Consider the following 23,653-nt stretch of genomic DNA (forward strand, 5'->3'; position numbering starts at 1 on the left):
TTTGGAAACCTTTGCTTCAGAATGAACAAAGTTAAAACAAAAGAGAACAGGTTAAACATGCCCAAAAATAAGGTAAGTAATTCTGTAAAAACTAACTGCTAAATCCTCTCTTTAATAATCGAATTTAAAACCTGATTACAAGAAAATATGTTTTTATTTAAAAGACTTATTACCTTGTTTTACACTTAGAGAAGTCATAGTGTTCACAAAAGAGGACATGATGATTGATTCATCTTCAGGGCAAACAGAAAGATTCTGAAAAACAAAAAATAATGATAAAAACATCCAGCTGGGAAAAAAACTCATAGGTCCATCAACTGGTAGATGGATAAACAAACTGGCATATCCATAGTATGGAATATTTTTCTGCAAAAAACATTCCTTTCTGGAATGGAAGGTTGATACACACAATAACATGGATGAATCTCAAAAACATTATGCTAATTTAAAGAAATGAAAAACAAAAAATTATATCATGACAATTTCATTTATAGGAAAAACTTTTTTAAAAGGCAAAAGGTGACAAAAAGCAGACAAGGGGTTGCTGGGGGTCTAGAGAGGGAATCAACTACAAAGGTGCAGAAGAAAACTTGTAGTGTTGGAAATGCTCTACATCTTGACTGGTGATGGTACATGAATGAATACAGTTGCCCAAATTCAAACAGTACACTAAAAATGGATGATTTTTATCATATACAAATTTTACCTCAACAAAATTAGGGCCAAAAAAAAGCCCTCTCAAACTGGCTAAAAAAAGTGAATATTTGATAACTGCATGTAAAGTAGATGCTAAATGATAAACTTTTTAAAAAGTGGATGCTTAACTCACAAAAAGCATAAACAATTTTCAAAACATTAAGACTTATACAACAATGTAAACGTACACAATGTCCTATACTGTACACTTAAAAATGGTTAAAATGGTAACTTTTATGTTATGTATATTTTACCACAATTAAAAAAAAACTAATACCTATTACAATGAACTATTTTAACAGGTTAATCTTAGTTCTAAATTTAAATAGTAACAAATGGTTAAAAACACTATGCATATACTTTACAACAGAAGTGGGTGGTAAAAAGCTCAGACGTTTGAGTTAAGACTTGAGTTCAAATAGTGGCTCTATTACTCATGAACTGTGCAATACTGATCAAGTTACATAAGGTCTTTTTTCTTCACTATACCTACCGTCACAGAGTTGTTGTACAGAAGTAATATACTATCAATAAATTTGCCAATTATTAATATTAGTATTATTAGTGCTGCTGCTACTACTACTATTACTATAATCCCAGAAAAAATAAAAATTAATTTTCTCAGTATTGTTAAAATCCAGTTTATATAAAAGACACCAAAAGACATGGAGTGACTTAAAAATTCTAACACTTTAACATAAATCTGTATAATTTATTAATAAATATCCAACTAGTCATAGTAAGTTTCAAAATGCCATGAAACCAGGAGTCTGGTTTACTTTTTAGACTGTGATAGCACAGTAGCCTTTGGTTTATCTGGTAAGTAATAACTATTCAAAAAAAAACTGCAGCAAAGCAATAACACTCTAAGGATAAAATCAGCTTTTCTATTCCCCCTTTTAATAGCCATTATTAAAGGAAGCATATGAGCTCCATCTAGTGGATAAAAGAAATAAAGTAGTTTAGGATAGTAAACTATAAGCTGTATAAAATCCAGGGCAAACAATTACATGAACAATTTTTTTTTTATTTGCATTTTTAGGTAAGTTTGAAAGAAAATTCGGATTTCAAAGTACGGTTATTTATGTGGAAAATGAGTAGTTTTAGAGTAGTCTTAATATAAAGAGAATTCGTGCTGCTCTTCCTCTCTTAGCTTACATATGTTAGCTTATAGTAGTTTATAGACATCTGTGATTTTTTAAAATGAAAACACTGAAATATTACTTTCCTTACAGTCAATTTATTTGGAATAAAAATAAAAAGAAATCTATATTAAGATTAAAAAGACTGAATCAAGAAATTATGGAAAGCAAAATAATGAAAAAAAGCTAAGACTAAAAATCAATAGAGGAAAATCCAAATTGAAAATAAAATTAGGACATTTTATTAAACTATGACATCTAGATGAATTTTTTTTTACTGGCCATTCTCTAACACACTATGCAAAAAGATTTATCTTCTGTTTTCCTCTAATACTTAATTATCAATTATAATGTCTCCATCAACTCTTCTTTATCTCCATAGCCACTGCCCAAGTTCAGGCTCCCAATAGCTCTCACTTAGCCTACTATAGTAATTTTTCTTCTGATCTCTCTGCATCCTCACTTGGCCCCCAGCAATCTATCGCCAACACTGAGTCAGGGTGATCTTCCTAAGTATTAAATCTGATTTATGACTAACCTCCTCTTTTGCAAGACCCTCTATAATTTGGTTACTGTACACCTCCACCCCCAAGATAAAGAATTATTCCTTGCATGTGTTCACTATGAGCTTTATACACACGTAAGCATAATGCCCATCACACTGGACTACAACAAAATGTTTTTGCCCCTCTAGACGATGATCCCCTTGACAAAATATGACCATGACTTATTTACATTTGTATCTTCACCACTTGGTAAAAGATTAATTTCGTAAATGTTTACTGAGCAAACAAATCAGTTATTAGAGAGGCGGGAAATACGGAACAAAAGGGAGAATATGACATAATTTTTTACCTGCACAAGTTCATTGAGGACAACAGCATCAAAGCCAGAAAGGTACTGCACGTAATACCTCTGCATTACAGGTCCATATTTCCTTACATGTGCTCTAAGCTCTTCCATGTAAAATATTAATTCAGCAATGTGCCTTTTTAAAAAAATTCAAGAAAAATATTGCAAAAATTAAATTCACTGTCATCAAGGAAAATATGAAATGCCTTTGATATTGCTACATTTTTTTCCTTAGAAAAAGCATTGTTAAATATTTAATGTCAACTAATTTCTTTTTATATTATTTCATATAAATAAAGAAATCATGGAAAGCAAAAAAACAGCTAAGAATAAAAAACTGATAAAGGAAAATACAAAATAAAAATAAAATGAGGACATCTCATAAATACATCATTAAAAAATCATAAATGAAAGAAGATTACAGTATTAGGGAGAAGTAAGATTTTTCTGTATGCTCTTATTTCTCTGATTCATTTATCTAACTTGTATTGAGGGACCATGGACTAAAATGAGAGAAAGATATTACAAACGACACAGTTGCAACTCTGTTAGGATTCTTATTCAAATTTCTGTGTAGTACATAATTTTGAAACATGAATTCCATAAGAAATACTGTACTATAGCAAGAAAACAAACAAGATGTCTATGACCACCTAGAGTACTAAAGAGAAAACATTTAAAGCCCTAATTCTAAGCTAAAGTTGACTTTGCATTGTAATTCATACCACCTAACGATATATTATAAATATTCCTCCATTATGACAAATATGAAAAGCCTTAAAAAAAGTTTTTAAAAATAATGTGACTTTAGTCCCCAAATTCTATAGCCCATAAATCAAAATATACAAAAAATATTTTTTTTAAATGCTGCTAACTTACTTATCTATAAAGTCATCTGCACTCTTCTTTGGCATGTTATCTGCATGACGAAGTAGCCAGATAATTTCATCACGGGCAAAGGATAATGCCATAAAAACAAAAAGTGCCTGATAGATATTAAAAAAATAATAATAACATTATTTACTCTCAAGCAACAATTAAAAACAAAACGTATTCATAATCTTTCTCCAAGTGAAAAGTCATTAGCAAAACTGATAATACCAACTTTAAAAGACAGAAATGAGAAAACAGAAGAAAACTTCAAAGTATGTATCAGGGAAAGCATGCACATAAGCAGGATGTGAGGAAAATGCAGGAAGGTCTGATTTACGAGTGCCAAGTCAGCAAATCCACTCTCAGCTAAATATAAAATCCTCTTATGTAGCCCCTGACTCAAAGTTTAGTAAAATTTCACAGAGAGAGAAGAAAAAATTTTTTTAAATTTTAATATGAGACACTTGTTGTAGCTGAAATAAGAATTAAATCAATTACCTTGGGACCTAGCAAGCCAGGTTGATCAGAGAGGACAGTAGCCAATTCTTTCAGTGCAGACCTTAAAAACTTGCGTCTTTCTCTGTGCATTGAACCACTACAGGGAAAGACACCCACCATTACAGTTTATCTGTTTCTAGTAAACTTATTATTGGCAATTAAATAACATCATTTCAGGGTCAACTTCCAAAGTTTTCTTAGGAAACAGAAGCCCTTACAAATATCTTCTATGTGTTTGTCATTAAGTGACTTTCCAATCTCATCTTTATCCCTGCCTTACTTGTGCTGCTTTTTTAACTATGTTTATTTTCTTCTCTCTATCAAAATCCTACCCAAACTTCAAGACCAGTCCTTCAAGAAGTATTTCCCAATATACAGATGTCTATTTCTGAATAATTTCTGCCAGTTTAGTACCATAGAGACTAGCACTCTATAAACTAGACTGTGAAATCCTCAAAAGTAAGCACTGTTCTACTGTATACATTTGTCACCCCCACATAGAATCAATAAATATAACTTAATAAATATCTGACAATCTATATCCTCCTTTATTAAGTATATTCCTATTAAATATATAAAACTGACTAAATAAAAGCTATATTCAATTAAGGTATCGGGATGAAATCTATTTGGTGCTACTGTTCAAAAACAGAAAGATGAGGAAAGGATAATCATAAATATTCATGTACTAGGTATCTTAAAAATAAAATACAAATTAGAAAAATTTATTCTCACACATTAACAAGGAAAAAAAAATCATAGAATATTCTAAAAATTCCAACTCCTCATACTATTCAAAATATACACCATTCCAAAAAAGTTTTAAAATTTAGATAGTTGCAAAAAATAAATGGCCACACACACACCATATGCCAACAAACTAAGTATTGATAGAAGAAATATGCAACACCAGAAATTAAGCTGTGACACAACAGATTAATTTTAGAAGACACATTAAAACCCAATCTTTGCCTATGTGACCTTAGGTTCCACCTCTCTAAGTTTCAGCTTCTCATCTATAAAGCAGGGATGATGACAGCTGACTCAAAAAATACATCTTTCATGATGCCTAATATATAGTACCTTTACAATGTCAGTATAATTCTAATGACAAGCTCTCTTTTAACTGACAATAATAAACTCATCTGGTGTAATATCTAAGAAGAAAGTGGGCAAATGTTTTGATTATTTTACTACACAGGGTCGCTGCAAGGAATATTAACATCGAGAGAAAATATGGAGTACTATGGCACATGTTAATGAAGGATAAGAATTACTACTCCTTACTATTTATAACTGCTTTATATAATAAATAAAGGGAATAAAAATGCCTTTTTTTTTTAAAACATCTTTATTGAAGTATAATTGCTTTACAATGGTGTGTTAGTTTCTGCTTTATAACAAAGTGAATCAGTTATACATATACATATGTTCCCATATCTCTTCCCTCTTGCATCTCCCTCCCTCCCACCCCTCTAGGTGGTCACAAAGCACCGAGCTGATCTCCCTGTGCTATGTGGCTGCTTCCCACTAGCTATCTATTTTACATTTAGTAGTGTATATATGTCCATGACACTCTCTCACCCTGTCACATTTCACCCCTCCCCCTCCCCATATCCTCAAGTCCATTCTCTAGTAGGTCTGTGTCTTTATTCCCGTCTTGCCACTAGGTTCTTCATGACCTTTATTTTTTTTCCCTTAGATTCCATATATATGTGTTAGCATACTGTATTTGTTTTTCTCTTTCTGACTTACTTCACTCTGTATGACAGACTCTAACTCCATCCACCTCATTACAAATACCTCCATTTCATTTCTTTTTATGGCTGCGTAATATTCCATCGTATATATATGAGCCACATCTTCTTTATCCAAAATGCCTTACTTTTAAAAGATCTTTATAAAAGATAGCTGAGACACCATATATCTGCCTAGGGTCTAACACATGAATAAATCATAATCATATTTTATGTAGGTCAGGAAAGAAATTCTAACACGCTCCAAAGTATGTTATTTGTACTAGAGAATGATTTTATAATAATATAAGCACTTTATTCAAGTGAAAAGAATGCACGGGAAATAATATACTACAGTTAGCAATGAATAAAGATGATTTAAATTCCCAATATCCATTTTACAGCCTAAACCTAAATTCTAAAACTTCTTGTGGTTTTATATTTTTACCTGTGACAATGGTGCTTATCTTTTCTCTGCCTTATAGAAATACTGATGGATCAGATGTTATCTCTACATTACCTAGACTTACAGGAGAAACTATTCTATATAAGTATATCATATATAACAATTAAATGAAATATCAAATTATTCATGAGAAAATTGAAAAGTTGTTCAAACATCTTAAATACATTAATTTCTAATTTAAGTTAGCTATATATTTACTAATAAAATATATTTACTAAAATTTGGGAAAGGTATGGGATTAACATACTTTGAAAAGTAAATATTATTTGGGAGAGTGTAAAGATATGTCAATTTTCATAAAGTATCATAAAAATCATCATAACTTGCAAAATACTGGCACCAAAGCATAGTGGCAATAAGAGAACTGAATGATACCAAAATAAAGTCCTCTGTATGGTATTCCTTAGAGCATTTTTAAAAACAATTCAAAAATATTTAAAATCTGTCTGCATTAACACCAATACAGAGGTGTTGGTGTTAATACACTGTACTCTGGTACAGATACAGAGGTTATAAACTTATTCCTCATTGGTTGAAAGTCCTTCACTTCTATGACCAAATCTTACACACCATTAATCTGCACTCACTTCAACAAAATAATGCTTTAATAAAGGAATTCCTGATTAAAAGTTCCACAGGTAAGTTAGAACTACTTACGCATGTGACACGGCTGCCTCTTTGCATTCTCTTATGTCATTAATACGCTTATTATAGCTATGAGCAAAAAAAAAAAAAAAAAAAAAAGGAAATATGTTAATCTTAATTTGGTCAATAACAGTAAAAATAAGTTAGTCAGATACTAGTCAATTAAAAATGTCTTATTATCAACAAGAAAAACTGGCCTTCAAACTGGAAATACATGGAAGAAGTCTATCCACATCCTTTTCTAGCACCTTAAGTATCCAATCAACTCTTCCTAGAAAAATAAATCTCATATTATATTAAAATCCAGTAATAAAATTAAAATTTACCATGCAGATTTTTATTTTATTAAATACACTTCCTTAAACCCCCAATAGAGACATTAAAATTATACTTCTGATATAATTAGCAGTGATTTCCAAAAATTGGAAGTGCTGACAAAGCTATTACTTCTGACTTTTTATCACTTTTGACTTTTTATGCCATCTCGTAAGCATAAAAAAATTTCTCAAAGGACATATACTAGTGATCAATACTAGTGACTGTTTGGGAATACGGCTTTTGTGGTGGAGAAAACTGGGGCAGGAAAGCATTTGACTACTTTAAATCATTTTAAGGAACAGAATTATGGGTGATTTTTACTCACCATTTTTAAAAAAACACTTTTTTTTTTCAAATTAAAAACATTTAAATAAAAGGAACCGAACACCAACATCAAACAGTTTAAAGGTGCCATCTGAAAAATAAACGCTAATAAATACATGTTAATTTCCTTACTAGTAAACGCAAAAACTCAAAATTCCTAAAATGTTAAAGAAAAATTATCTTCCTGACAACCTGGCTAAAACCACTTAGACCAAGAACTTCAACTTCAAAATTAAGTACGCTAAGATTTCTGTGTTCTTTAGGGAAATGTCCAAAATACACTAATTCTGTAATCACTGACCTGTATAAATAATGAGCTTTTATACTTGTGGTCTGACTTGTAATTACTATAATAATTCACATTTTAAGTTGGATCGATCACTCACGATTTAATAAAAAATTAAAACTTTTCAACTTTAAATACAGAGATTCTTAAATGGTAAATTTAACAAAAATTTGCGTAACAAGGGAATTCCCGGGCAGTCCAGTGGTTAGGACGCAGTGCTTTCACTGCCGTGGGCCCAGGTTCAATCCCTGGTCAGGAAACTAAGATCCTGAAAGCCGTGTGGCATGGACAAAAAAAAAGGCGTAACAAAAAGACAATCAGTTTCATGATGCCATTAAACTTATCTGTACCATATATACCATCTGCTCACTCAATATATGGAGACTGTCTGGTTCTAAATGTTTACATATATTTAAATATAATTCCACAGAGAGGATGTCAGTATGCTAAGACATCACATAAGTTTCAGGATTTTTGAACTGAATCAATCAGAAAATGACAAAGCCCACAACGACACAGGATATTTCCAGGTACTCCACCATATAAAATAAAAGGTGAACTAAGAGTTGAAAAATACAGAGGGTACTGTTTCTCGTACTATGACTGAGAGACTACCTGCATGAGAATGTCAGAATCACTTATGGTGACAGAAATCAAAACAGTGATCACTTGAGAAGGCTAGAGGGAGAGGGATCAGGGGTGGCAGTACTGATCAGAAAGAGGCACAAGAGAATTTTCTGGGGATAATGGAAATATTCTGTATCTTCATCTAAGTGGTCACCAAGAGTATTCATATGCAAACTTGTTGAGCTGTACACCTAAAATTTATGCATTCTTCTGTTCGTAAATTTACCTCAATAAACTACTGGGGGAGGGGAGGAAGGGCATTTCTTTAATCTCTCTAAGATACAGATAAAGGAGATATAGAAGGTTAGAGGTGATGCCCAGGAACCTGGATTTTAATTCGCATCCCAGGGTACTTCACATGCACACTAAAATTTGAGACAGTATAGTGGCTTAAACTGTCAGTACTAGACATAGCTTTACATTTTAATAACTAATAGATTTTTTAAAATCTCAATTTCTTTAGGACATTACTGAATTGGATATGAAATAAATGTAGGTAAATTTCACTTCTATGAAGCTGACAAACCCAACACAATTATTCAATATTTTCAGGTTCGGGGGACCCCAGGATATTTTAGATGCTCCTAATTTCAAAGCATTTTATAACCAAGTCTGAGTTCAACAAATGCAGGCATTAAAAATTCCAAGAAAACAAATTTGAGGATCATTTGTGTTACAGGGAATGAATCACTTAGAATACTTCCTTATTATAAGGAAACATGATTTCCTTTTTGCAGTGTCTGACTTCTGTACTTGTTATAATTAATTTAATGACGTGTCTTTGATTGATTCATATACTTTTCTAAATGCAAGGTATTCTAAAATACACTTCTAAAATAGCACTTCTAAAAATTTCAACTCTTAAAATGTACATTGTGCTTTTAGTAATGTCTAAAACCATATTACAATATGCAAAACAGTACATATTTTCTTTCTCCTAGAATGTACATTTTGAAAGGGCAGGAACACTAGATTTTTTAAGCTGTGAAATTACCTGTAAAAAATATCAGGATCATTGCTAAAAACAACTTGTGTGACTGGTAAGTTGGTACAGGCTATATCTTCTTGTGTAATATGATCCTTCTCTATCCCCAAAACTTTAATAGATATTCCACTCACTACTCTTCTCCAAAAAAGACAAAATAATTGAAAATGCCATACCCTCGTATGTTTACGAATAAGTCTTCCGCAGCTTTGTGAATGTGGAAAACTTCATCCCGAAAGAGAGAGAGGCAAGAGCTACTTTGAAGAGCTAGCTTCCAAAGGTTCAGTGCTGTTGCATCAGTATTTAGGATCCCATGGCACAAAATAAAGCCAACTTTAAACAAATGAAAAAGAAGTGCAAATATAAAAGTATTCCGAAGTTAGATTATTTCAGTTACAGGGTAGCTTTTTAAAAGTAAAGAAACATTAACAAATCACTAAACCGAGGCTTTTAAGTGACAGTTAATAATACATATACACATAAGATGCCAGCAATATTTCTCTTTTTCAATAATAATTTTCTGTACTCTGCAAAACCAGTGCTTTGAACCTATACTGATGAAATGGGGAAAAATGTCACTTCTGGGTTGAGAAGGAAGTGGTTTTAAAAAATGAGTAAAAGATACTTTAAGCCAGAGATCAGAAGCTACCAATTTACACGTAATACAGTAATCATTACAGTTGTTACAGAAACTGATAAAGAAAGCTAATCTACTCTTCTAAATCTCTAGAAGAAATTAAATAGCATCTCACATTTTCATAGCAAATTATAGTTTTTACTAAATAAGTTCTTTAACATGATTATCCTATAGTGTAGAAAGAACCAGTGGTATCCTTTTCTTATAATTGAAGAAATGAAGGTCAATGACTTGGCCTAAAGTTATACTAATAAAGTATTAGAGCTAGACTTTGCCTCAAGCAGTTACCCTTAAAGTCCAATATTCTTTCAATACATTACGCTGCTCTCTATCATATGAATTTGAGTATCTTTTACCTTCTGTCATCTAATTTAGAAATCCTACACAAATGTGTAATCCTGTATGTTTGTTGATGTCTTCCCTAGCGCTCTATATTCTAGGCCATAAAACCTCATCTTTCATTCCTTCAACATTTACTGAGTGCATATTATAAAGTAGGTACCGTACTGGCCAGTTACAAATTCAATCCTATTTTCTGTGAGATTTCCCTCTGATTCTCAATAGTCACTCCCATCTTTAAACTCCTGAATCGTTAACATTGAACTTGCCACTTGTCTTTTATTCTTAGCTCAACCTTCCTTTTAAAGGGTCACTATACAAGCAAGCTAACTCTTAAGCATATATTGAGAGTCATACATACAGAAGTACATTGAACTTCCTTAAATTTCCTGAAATATATTAAGATGTTTTTCATACAACAGGGTCCCTAAATGCAAGCCTAATTATTTGATCTAGTACGTAACCAAAGAAATAGAACATACTGTATGAAAATTTTAAAAATCCTCAAGAAAAGCTTTGTAAAAATTTTTGCCTCGTGTACTGACTTTTTTTTAAAAAATAAATTTATGTATTTATTTTTGGCTGCGTTGGGTCTTCATTGCTGTGCACGGGCTTTCTCTAGTTGCAGCGAGCGGGGGGCTACTCTTCGTTGCGGTGCGTGGGCTTCTCACTGCAGTGGCTTCTCTTATTGCAGAGCATGGACTCTAGGCACACAGGCTTCAGTAGTTGCGGCACGCGGGCTCAGAAGTTGTGGCTCAAGGGCTCTAGAGCGCAGGCTCAGTAGTTGTGGCGCACGGGCTTAGTTGCTCCGTGGCATGTAGGAATCTTCCTGAACCAGGGCTCGAACCCATGTCCCCTGCATTAGCAGGAGGATTCTTAACCACTGTACCACCAGGGAAGTCCCATGTACTGACTTTTTATACTCTAATCCCCTTAGTACAATGAAATTTCACTTAGTGCCTTGTACGTCAATGTATACTTAGATTCACAAGATTGTTGTTGATAATAAAATTTCTCTGAGAATATTATCAGTTTCATTATGGGTTACAGTATATTTTACTTTTTTAAGATATGGGTCACATTATACATTATGATATATTCATTTGTTTATGATAAGATCAATAAAAGGTAAATTAATTTAAAATAGCCCAAGATTAGGAAGACAATTTATTAATTGAAGCACACATTAACCTCCTTTCCCCACTAAGGTCCCAAAAAAAGGACAGAAAAAAAAATTTTTTTAAGCCATAAAAATATTAGAAAACAAGATAGAAGACCAATACTAGACAAGAAAGTTGGAGAAAATCTTTGAAGAAAGAAAGACTGCACTATCAATTTTAAAAGAGGTCTTTCCCAAGGAGTCCTCTTAGTGTAATTAATAGAGTAAGAACAGACCCTGAAAAGAATATCAGGATAAGTTATGGTGTAACTGCATTCAAAAGAGCGGGGTCCTCAACATTCCAGACCCTCAACAATGCTTGGTTCTAGGCTATAATCTAGACCAGTGACTCTGAAACTTTAGCTTTCTAGCAGGATCACTGGGAAGGCGTATTAAATCACAGGTTGCTGGGATCCATTCAGAGTTTCTCATTCAGTAGGTCTAGGGTAGAGATCAATATTCTGCATATCTAACAAGTTCCTAGGTGATGCTGCTAGCCTTTGAACTAATGTAGAGCAAAGCTCTAAAGAAAGTAGACCATCTTCTATAGAAAGTCCTAGTGTGGGAATTGGTGTCAAAAAGAGAAGTGCACAGTTTGACCTAATTCTATTAATTCTACTCAAGGCTCAAATAAATGAAAGCAGCAAAACTGAGTAAACATTCCTTACTTTTGGCAATTGTGGTTATCCCAAATCTGTTTGCCTTTTCCATGCCCAGGTATCCTCCCCTTAGGGTAGTCTGCCTTCTGACTCACATCCCTGCTCATTACACAAAGCCTGCATTCAGCATTCCCTTTTAAGGTAAAGACTGGGGGGAAACAGTCCTATTTAACGCTAGAGGTCACTCATGCCACCTAACTCTACTAATCACACTAGTTCTTTATCCACACATCCATAAACATAAAACAGTCAAGGATCACCACACTTTTGAGCAAAATCAATACTCTGAAAGTTGTGTTTTTAAATCAACAAAGCACGAAAACCTTAACTACCATTATAAAAGAAAATATAAACATCCAAACCTGATCAACATAAAAATTATAATTAATAAAAATGGCTACGGGCAGGGAGTGTGTGCTAAATTCTTCCTCTTTCATACTAATAACAGTGCTACTCAAACTGCCAGTGCATATTGAGATTAAGTAGAGAACTGAGAGTATTTAGAAACTTTCATTTAGAAAACTTTTCATTGACAGCAATTTATAAGTAGAAACCTAATAACAATCAAATTGTTAGATTAAATTGAATCTAATAATTAAAATGTGGGCTTTTATTTTGTCTTTGCTTATTACTTTATTTCTGATAATTCCAGTAATTCAGTTCCACTGTATTTTATAAAAGTATCAATCTAAAAATCACTAAAAAAGAAAAATTGGTCCTTCACCAGTTTTAGAAACAGTATAATAAAAAGTCATCAAATAGTACCTAAATATTAATAAATTAAGAGACAAATATATTTTATTTTATTAAAATCTTATTTTATAAGAACTAAAAAGCACAAACTGCTCAAAATTATTCCCCTCTGCCAGTGGACCTGGGGTGGTAGAAAAAATTATATTATAGCAATTCTCATTCATATTATATCTGTGTGTCTATTTCTCCCATAGTTTGTGGACTTCCTAGGAGTGCAAACAAGTAATTTTATCTCCCATGCAAACATATGAGTCATCTATTACATATACTAAAGTAAATTAAGACCAAAAACCTTAACTGAATAAATGCAATATGAAGAAAATCATTAAAAATAAAATAAAAATTTAGTTTGGATGGCCGTGTTGAGAGGGAATATAACGTAGACCATCAGCCTTGGATTTAGTGTGGGTTCTTTGTCTTTGTCACTTACTAGCTGTGTGGACTAAACTTTAGATTCCTCATCTGTAAAAAAGACCATCTACCCTAACAGGGTGAGTATAAGGATTGAATGAGGTAATGTACATAGAAGGCTTAGCACAGTGCTTGGCACAAAAGTAATACATGTTACTTGTTATTTTTCTCTAAAACGTAAACGTGAGGGGTAATCAAAAACTAACCAATTTTACTTACAGATAATCCATTTTTCCATGGCATCCAAAGAGAGATATTCGCAAGGCATCTTAAAAAGAGAAAATATAAATTTGTGGCTTAAAGAAATTCTTAAAAAAATATTCTGTACTGAGTCACTCCTCCTTCTCTTCCTCCTGAGAAGTCTGACTACTCAACTCTTGGTTCATATACCACCACAACATATTTGAAAAGTTGGATGAAAGTTTTATAACCTATATTTATACTTGCAGTCCATAAAGGACAATGAAAGCTGTGCCTCTTTCACATTTACACACCCTGAAACCTCTCTTTAAAAAACACTGTTGCTAAATTGTGTTCAATCTGGTAAATGACTACTTCCAAATTTCCCAAGTCTATTGCAGAGTTTGCAGTATTCCAAAGGATAAAATTTTAGTCAAGTTAAAGAAAAGATTTATGTAGCTCGATGTTCACTGTCTCACCCAAATCAGTAATTATGTGTGTGTATTCTCCATATGCATAACATCTATGTTCATATACACAGAAAAAAGCTTGAAAAGAAATGTAACAGAATACAATAGCGATTTTCTCTAGTTGGTGAGATTTGGGATGATTTTTGTTTTCTTCTTTATAATTTTCTGAATCTTCCAAATTTTCTACCATAATAAGGCAAAGCAAATTTTTAAATCTTAAAAGAAAATACTCATACTACTAATTTTACTAACTTAGCATCAGAATCTAGAAATACAAAAACTAAATGGTATGATTTAAATACTGAGCATTTTACAATAAATAAACTTCACTGACAGGCTAATACTAATTAGAAGAAAAACTGCAATAGCACTGCTTAACTGATATTTTTTTTAAAAAATCAACTTTACTATTTTCATTCAAAAAAGAAAATACAGAACCATACAGTGTCAGACTGTGCAGGGTTAAGCATTGTACTGGGTGCACTGATGAGACTCAATAATTGAGCATTTCTCCACTGGTCAGCTGAAAGATTCCTTCGTGGATACACCATCTGAAGAGAAATCAGTGCATCTGAAAGAGACTAATTAAATAGAAAAAAAGAAAGTTGAGGAATAAAATGGTTTTTTTTTCAATTTCCATTTAAATTCCAGCTACAACTGCTGTGTGTTTCTAACTGTATCATTGTAAAACAACAAGAGCCTAATTACAACTACGCTCCATATAATATTTGAGGTGGGTTCCAGTTATCCTCCTCTAGATTTTTTTTTTTTTTAACTTCATGAAGCTACATAGATTCTGCATTCCTCAGCAAAAGCTTAGCTCAAGAAATCATGTTACTTTCTTAAGGTGAAAATGTTTGGCAATCTTGAGATCTTTATTTCAAAAAGGGTAGAGAGTCTAGGGTCATCATTTTGTGCATCACTTTCTACTCAATAGCTCTCACTAAAAGAAAAAGACATTAAGGTTACATGACTAAGTGTTAATACAGCTCAACATGTTTCATATTTCTTCAAAGAATGCCTTCTAAAAATAACCCACTGTACTTTATCTTAATAAATTACTTAACTTCTATTTGTCATTTGGTCTATTAATTACAGCTTTATCATCAAGGTATTTAATTTTTCATCTCATCTGATTCTTGCTTGCTTTTAACTATTCTTTGCTATTCATCCCTCCTTCCTAAAAATTCTGTACGAGTGGTTCTTTAATCTGGCTGCACATAAATTGCCAGGGAAGTTTGTTCAGAAAAAGAGAATCCAGGGCTCTGCCTGAACCAGAACCTCTGGGAGTAAAGCCCAGGAATCTGTTCTTATCACACTCCACCAAGTTATTCAGAATAGCTTTTTAAATTAAATTAACTGAATTTTAACAAATCCTAGCAAATACATGATGGCCTTTCTATCAAAACCCTGAGATATCACAGAACATTGGAAAAATCAAGATTAGGAGAAAACTGGTCTAATCCAAATGGACAATTCTCCTCAAGTAATTATTAATTGTCTAATATATGCTAATGGCTATAGAGAACTTAAATAGAGATCCAACAGCCTTTAAAAGAAATTTTCATCATCTAACTGGGAAAAGAACCAAATTTGAAGTGGCTAACTAAAAACAAGGCCATACATGATTGGCAAGAAGTTAGAAACAGATCCAGAGAAAAGATAGGAAAGGAGTAGGGAAGACATTTCTAGGTGAGGAAAAAGGACTATCAAAATCAGAGAGACAGACAACAATGATCTGCTCAGCACTTTGAGGAATCCTGACACTTTCATCTACAATGCTGATTTTTACTTCAAAACTGATGTCATCTACTAGCCTCTTTCAAACTAATGATTCAACTAACTCCAAGACATTAAACCTACAAAAATTTGTAGGTATAATACAGCTATGCAAAGAAATTAAACCGGAAATGCATCTTCAGAATTTTCATGGGAGTAAGAAAACTGAAGGAAAATTCTTGCTGTCAGCTGTATGTCAAAAAAAAAAGCATAGATTCATAAAAAATACTGTATTACTAAGAAGTCTGACTCCGGGCTTCCCTGGTGGCACAATGGTTAAGAATCCTCCTGCCAAGACAGGGGACATGGGTTCGAGCCCTGGTCCGGGAAGATCCCACATGCCATGGAACAACTAAGCCCGTGCGCCACAACTACTGAGCCTGTGCTCTAGAGCCCGCGAGCCACAACTACTGAGCCCGCGTGCCACAACTACTGAAGCCCGTGTGCCTAGAGCCCGTGCTCCGCAACAAGAGAAGCCACCACAATGAGAAGCCTGCACACCACAACGAAGAGTAGCCCCCACTCGCCGCAACTAGAGAAAGCCCGCGCACAGCAACAAAGACCCAGTGCAGCCAAAAATAAAACAAATAAATAAATTAAAAAAAAAAAAAAGTCTAACTCTCATCATTCAAAGAGAACAATGGGCCAAGATTCTAATATCCTGGGTTTTAGCTCTAGTTTTGCCACTATTGCTACCAAATGGCTTACTTCATCATATCACTTCTCCAGCCCTCAATTTCCTTATCTATAAATAATGAGGATACCTGTAAATTTCCTTGATGTGCTTAGGAACTAGCCCTCCCTCAGAGAAGCCATAAAGGCAAGACTCTAAACCAAAACTATTTCATTAAGAACTATTTTTTTAATATACCATAAAAGACAGACATGCCAAATTATCACAAAACTCCTGTAATATTTCTCTCATTAAGAGGCTATATTATAATAATATAGCTAAAATTTATTAAATACTATGTACCTAAATACTCTTTACAAAGTAACTCATTTAATACTGCACTTTTACAGGTAAGAAAACTGAGGTACACTGAAGTTGGTTAAGTAACTTGCCCAATATTACACTGTAATTGGCAGAGTTGGGATTAGAACACAAGCAATCTGATACGAGTATAGACATTCTCAAATACTAAACTTCACTATCTCTATACACTATACTGAACCTAAAAACTACAATGGATCAATATATTCCTGAGTCTCTATTCACTATTCTGAACCTAATTAATGAGTTCTCTGGTTCACAATTAGATAAAACCATGCATAACTATTATTCACATCTCATTATAATTTTCTTTCTTAAAAGTAGTTTATCACTCAACTATCCACCCTTAAGCTATCTCATATGCCTTTTGAAGCACCCCTAAAAACCAGCTCTTACCTTGCTATGGGGTACAAATTCTTCCATCATCTTCTTTAAAGGGTTTTCATAATCCACAATCATCTGACCAAGACGTGGGTATTCTCGGTCACTTAAAACAGACATATCAAATATCACTGAGTTGTAAGCCATAAAATTAGTTGGGAATTTCACATAGATTTTTATAATGCAGGTTTACCTTGCTCCATGGGTCATTTCATGAGCGTAGTTGTATAATCCAATGATTGCCTTCCTTTCTTCAATTCGAGACAGCAGTATCATTAGTGTTGTATATGTTATGATCAAATCTAAGTAGTTCTTTGTTAAATCAAAGTTTACAGTCTAGGAAAAAAAAAAACATTAAGTTCAACTCCTTCCTATTTCACAAACTTTTAAGCACACACACAAAAATCTTCATGGCAGCTACTGAAAGCTAATAATTTTCTATAGTTATTTGTTTTATCCCCATTTCTGAAATTCTATCTAATTCCTTTCACCAAAAACATGCCTAAAATTTGGGAGTTATAGATAATAGTTTTGTGTTTGTGACACAATTTTATGGATGAAAAAGAGTCTGTGATCACCCTATTCAAACTGCTAACAGTTTAAAAGAATAACCAAAACCAGAAAAATAATAAACATGATAGCAAATCTCACCAAGCAAGAAAAAAGGAGTATTAAATAGATAAATAGGTTCACCATTAAGTCAGTGGAGACGTTTTTCACTTTGACTTCCTATATCTAGAAATTGACTTAAGAAAGATTTTATCAAGTATGCTTTTTAGAGAGAAAAGGATTACTTGTGCAACCTTTTAAAATTGGGCCTATTAAAATAAATACTAAAATTAACAACTATTTCCGAATATGTACAAGATTTATATTCAATGACAATCAAATAAACAAGTGAAAATACAGTATAACTCCTTACCTTAAAAAATACAAGCCAAATTAACAATGCTGAAACTTTATATACTAATCATTTAAATTTTCTCTAAAGAAAAGCATTTGATCCCCTTGGTTCTACTAGAAACAGACAGAAAAATTGGAAATTTTTCTGAAAATAATACTTACAATATCAAAGAAGACTTGGCAAACATCAATAGTATTCAGCAATTCACAAACATGGTCCTGAAAATAAAAGTTTATTTAAACCTTTTACCTATACGAATACTACTAAATTCAGAAAACACACACAAATAAAATGTATTTTGAATTTTTGTTCTAGAAGAATTCTAATTTTATTATCTATAAGTGACAGAACAATTTATATGATTAACAAATATCAATCTATCTCTGAAATGTTAAATTCTATACATTAAAATACATACCTTAAATTCCATAACATCTACAAATGTGAAGTAATATAATGCCAGATTTTTCAGAATCTCTGATTTTTCTTTCTGTAGTTGTGCAAGCTGTTGCTGTGAAAACAAAATTAGAATGCATTGTTTACTGAGAACAAAATTATTTAGTTTTACTACAAACTATCTTCTTTTATGATTGCTAAATGGAAGCACAAGCGTTTAGGACAATATTTCTAGATGATTAAGGCTCTTTTAAAAAACCAAAATACTTGAGACAGCAACTGCTAATAGGGACCAGCAACTGACATTGTGAGGCTATAAAACGAATCAAAGCAGATTAGTACCAAAGTGCACTACTATTAAGGAAAATTGGAAAGTATTAGGAAAAAATAATTATCAAATGAACTCTTTAAAAAAACTAAAAACAACTCATGAGCATGACCACACTACTAGAAGTGGTAGAAAAGAAGGTGAAAAACATTGTAACTTACACTACAAAAAACAATATGCTTTATAAATTTGGAACTTACCAAAAAGAACATCCAGGCAAAGCCACGTTACGCATGCAAAATAAAATGTAGATACAAACATAAAATACAGTAACGGTTCCCTGACCAGATCCACAAAACACAATAATACATTAAATAAAAGCAAAAACCAAAACAACAAAAAAGAAATGAGAAAGAAGCAAAACTAGAGTTAAGACACTGGTAAACGTATGAAGAAGGAAATGTGAATAAAAAAGACAAATATTGTTTCAATCAACTGTATTATTAAATTTACAAAAGTCCTAAGTTTTCTTTTTAAAACAGCTATTAATATAATTTCTGAAAGAATCCAGCCATATTTAACATCATCTGCCAGAATTCCAGAAAAACATCTAGAACCTATCTGATACTCTGAATGTAGTCTACAGAATAGAAACTTCCACTTCTGTTAGAAGAGCAGAATCTCAGGCCCACCTCAAACCTACCAAATCAGAATCTGCCATTTAACAAGATACCCAGGTGATCTGAATGCACATTAAATATAAAATAATTCACCTAGAACATGAGAAAGCCAGAAAATATGAGGAAGTGCTTCAAAATATCAAACTTGCTATCAAAGCCCATACAGTTTTGAGGCCCTCAATCAGTTCGTACTTACACCTACACAGGAGTGTTGGGGGAGAGGTGCCTCTACACATAATTGTATTGAACTATTATGATAAGTCAGAAAATTTATAATAGTGAGCATAACATCAGGAGATTAAAAAAACTATTAAAAGACTATTTAAAAAACAGCAAGCACAGCATTCTGGTAGACCCAACTATTATAAAGTGCCCTAGACACGGCAGTCCCTGAGGACATTAAAAAAAGCATAAACGAAGTATCTCTACTTCCCCTATATGCCAGGCAAACTGAAATATATACTTATAGTGACGTATGTAACTGTTCTAGCTTTATCTGTGGGAGTAGGTGACTTTATTTTGAACAATATATGTTTCAAAACAATTCTATGTTTATATGCACACTTTTAATCATTACCACTCACAACATCAAGCAGACACATTTTTAAATGATTCTGTTTCCTCAGATTATACTACCTTTACCTTGTTCAATAACATTAGATATTTACAATTGATGTCTTAATCCTTTCCCCTACTTTTCAGTACTTTAAATTTGAACTTTGCAAGGTAACAGGTGAAAGTAAACTCATAATATAATAGGATAAAAAGCAAAAGTATAATTTGGTTGTTACTGGGTTAATTATTAATAGCGCCTCCTTTCAATTTCAGTGTCCTAGTTTGGATAAAAAAATGACACAGTCACCATCTTATTATGGGCCTTAAGGATCTTTTATACAAATTCTTATTTTGCGGGACTTCCCTGGTGGCGCAGTGGTTAAGAATCTGCCTGCCAATGCAGGGGACACGGGTTCGAGCCCTGGTCCGGGAAGATCCCACATGCCACGGAGCAACTAAGCCCATGCGCCACAACTACTGAGCCCGCGTGCCTAGAGCCCATGCTCCGCAACAAGAGAAGCCACCGCAGTGAGAAGCCTGCGCACCGCAACGAAGAGTAGCCACCGCTCACCGCAACTAGAGAAAGCCCACACTCAGCAACAAAGACCCAACGCAGCCAAAAACAAATAAATAAATAAATAAAATTTTTTAAAAAAATTCTCATTTTGCATATTAAGAAGCTAATGCTCACAGAACTTAAAAGAATCTTCCCAAGGTTATATAACTACTTAACATGACAAGGCCAGGATTAGAAATTTCATATCCATGCTCCTAATAAAGTGTTCTTTCTACCATTCCACATGCCCCCCATCTTCCTTTTTAATAGTAAAATCTCATTATGGTCTCAATTTCTCATTCAATTTTATTTCCCCCCAAATTGTATGTAACTAGCCTCTACACTGGATAAAACAAATTTACTGAACTAATGGATATCTGAATTCAAAATAACTACTCAAGTTTTTAAGACCCTACATAATTTGGTCCTAATTTACCATTCCAATCTAAATTTCCCCTACATCCATTCACACACTACACACAGTACCCAAAACAAACTATTCACTATTTTCTATACACATCTCATGTTTTCTTTACTGTTTCTTCTCTTGAGATGTCCAAATTCCACCACTCATGTATGTCCAAATCCTACTACTCCTAAACTACTCAATTTAAATGTTGACTTTCAAGAAAACATCCCTGATTGAACTTTTTCCCTCAATGCAAATAACATCTCCCTCCTCTAAATGTGTATAATTTATAATAATATCACTTTCTACCTTATATCAGTTACCTCCAACACTATGAGACAGTGTATCAAACTCCACAGCCCATATCATACAGCTCTGCACATAAAGAAGTACACAATATAAACATCTATCAGATGAGTGATTAGGACAATTTTAAAAGACCTTTATATGTCAGCGTCAGATGACATGTTTTAGCAAGTGACACCCACCTCTTACTTTGAAATCACGGCTAAATGACTCAACCTCTCAGAGTCTAATACCCTCATTATCAAACTGGGAGCTAATGTGGGCAGTTTAGCCAAGATAATATACATGAGAACACTTTACAGTGCCTGGCACCCAGAAGCTGCTCATTAAATATTAAGTGAATAACAGAAGATGCTCACAGACCACTTCTCCAAAATAAGCAAAAATAAAGCTGTTTTAAATAATCCCAATACTACTCATAGTACTTCTAATAAGAGCTGATATTAACTGAGCATGCTCTCTTTGCCAGGCAGTGTTCCAAATAACATACAAGTATTTCACAAAATCCCCTCAACGTCTCTACATATAGTTACAATTATGTTTCCTATTTAATGAAAATAAATTCCATAAAGCTCTGCATGAAAGTTCAACTATAACAACAAAGAATAAAAGTGTCTACAACTCCTGGGCTTCAACTGCAAAAAATGCTCCATTTTAGTTTTTAAAGTGAAGTAGAGCAGACACTACCAAAAAGTATTTAACTTCTAGGTTCAACATCCAGAACAAGTTTTTTTTCCCCATTATCTCTTTGTTTTATAGTAAATAAAAAGTAGGAAATGGTTTAAGAATACAGATCAGTAATAGATTGTTTGATGCTATAGAAGAGAACATTAGAAAAGTACAATTTTGAGAAATGATTCTATCAATATTCGCTAACACTTTAAAAGCATATAATGGATACATGGGTTAACTATATGAGCAAAATATCTGTACAATGCTTTCATTGAAGCTTCTAACTGTGGATCATTATTCTTAAAATTTAAGTAAAATGTGTAGAAACAAAATAAACAGGATAAATAGCCATGCAGATCACAAAATAAGATCATATCTTTGCAATGAAAAATCTTGGTAATTAATCTCTGTACAATTAAGAAGCATTTTCTACACAAAATGTTAAGTATCTAAAAAACTGATTGAAATTTAGTATTTACTAGCTTTCATTCTTTCAAAGAAAAGATACTAGCAAATTACAATAAGGAACCAATGACTAAGAGAGCTAACTCACAGATTTTCAACATAAAGGAAAGTGACTGAAGTCCTTTATTCACCCATTTCAAATATTCTTTCATCATCGAAACTGCTTATGCATAATAAATTATTTTTCTTGACCTAAACTATGCTAGTATTTTGTTCCTCTTAAAAAACAACCAAGTACAGAAGTTTGGTTCAGGGAAGGCGTTGTTCAATTTCTTAGTATGATATTCTAAATCAGGCTTTTCTTTCTTTTTTTTTTTTAATTTTATTATTATTTATTTATTTATTTTGGGGGGGCTAAGTTGGGTCTTCATTGCTGCACGCAGGCTTTCCCTAGCTGCAGCGAGCAGGGGCTACTCTTTGTTGTGGTGCGCAGGCTTCTCATTGTGGTGGCTTCTCTTGTTGCGGAGCACGGGCTCTAGGCCTGCGGGCTTCAGCAATTGCAGTGCAAGGGCTCAGTAGTTGTGGCTTGCGTGCTCTAGAGCGCAGGCTCAGTAGTCGTGGCACATGGTCTTAGTTGCTCCACGGCATGTGGGATCCTTCCGGACCAGGGCTTGAACCCGTGTCCCCTGCATTGGCAGGCGGATTCCCAACCACTGCGCCACCAGGGAAGTCCCTAAACCAGGCTTTTTAAAATAAGAGTGCTGAGAGGCTATTTGCGTAAACCTCTTTTAAGGAACTGTCCAGTCACTACTCATCAACACTCATGTGGAATACTATAGTATAGAAGCCTCCTAACTGATCTCTGTACTTCTGCTCTTGCCTCTTCAGTCTTCTCCATATAGGAGCAGGAGAGTGGACATTATAAGGTAACACACTACCCTGAAGAGATGATTCCAATGAAGGTTATACAAGATATTAACACTGGGTGAAGAGTATACGTGAACTCACTGTATTATTTTTGTTTAAGTCTAATATTATTTCAAAATAAAGGGTTTTAAAAAAATTTTAATAGTTTCCCATCACACTTAAAATACAAAGTCCTTACCAATGTCTCAGAATAAAATCTGAATAGGACCCCTGCCTGTCTCTACAACTTCATCTCCCCTCATGCTCCTCCAGCCTCTCTCAGTAGTTGTCATACTGGTCTGCGTGCTATGTTCATCAAATAAATTCACCAAGGTTGGTCCCACCTCTGAGCCTTTGCACTTGCTCTTTATCATGTCTGGAATGCT

At 33.3% G+C, this 23,653-nt stretch overlaps 1 protein-coding gene across 3 annotated transcripts in view; it reads right to left on the bottom strand.

Moving 5' to 3' along the window:
• Positions 1–23,653, bottom strand: part of NCKAP1 (NCK associated protein 1) — a 95,284-nt gene that overhangs the window by 41,907 nt on the left and 29,724 nt on the right. For all 3 annotated transcript variants that reach the window (XM_082466675.1, XM_082466673.1, XM_082466674.1), the window contains 12 exons: positions 18,533–18,625; positions 18,276–18,332; positions 17,404–17,546; positions 17,226–17,316; positions 14,500–14,637; positions 13,626–13,674; positions 9,625–9,781; positions 6,921–6,977; positions 4,062–4,158; positions 3,570–3,676; positions 2,694–2,826; positions 174–255 (listed from right to left, as the gene is read on the bottom strand). In XM_082466675.1, the coding sequence (XP_082322801.1) occupies positions 174–255; positions 2,694–2,826; positions 3,570–3,676; positions 4,062–4,158; positions 6,921–6,977; positions 9,625–9,781; positions 13,626–13,674; positions 14,500–14,637; positions 17,226–17,316; positions 17,404–17,546; positions 18,276–18,332; positions 18,533–18,625 (1,204 nt within the window). The remainder of the gene's footprint in view (positions 1–173; positions 256–2,693; positions 2,827–3,569; positions 3,677–4,061; positions 4,159–6,920; positions 6,978–9,624; positions 9,782–13,625; positions 13,675–14,499; positions 14,638–17,225; positions 17,317–17,403; positions 17,547–18,275; positions 18,333–18,532; positions 18,626–23,653) is intronic.

The sequence above is a fragment of the Balaenoptera physalus genome, assembly GCF_965194825.1.
Source record: "Balaenoptera physalus genome assembly, chromosome: 6".
Lineage (NCBI taxonomy): Eukaryota > Metazoa > Chordata > Mammalia > Artiodactyla > Balaenopteridae > Balaenoptera > Balaenoptera physalus.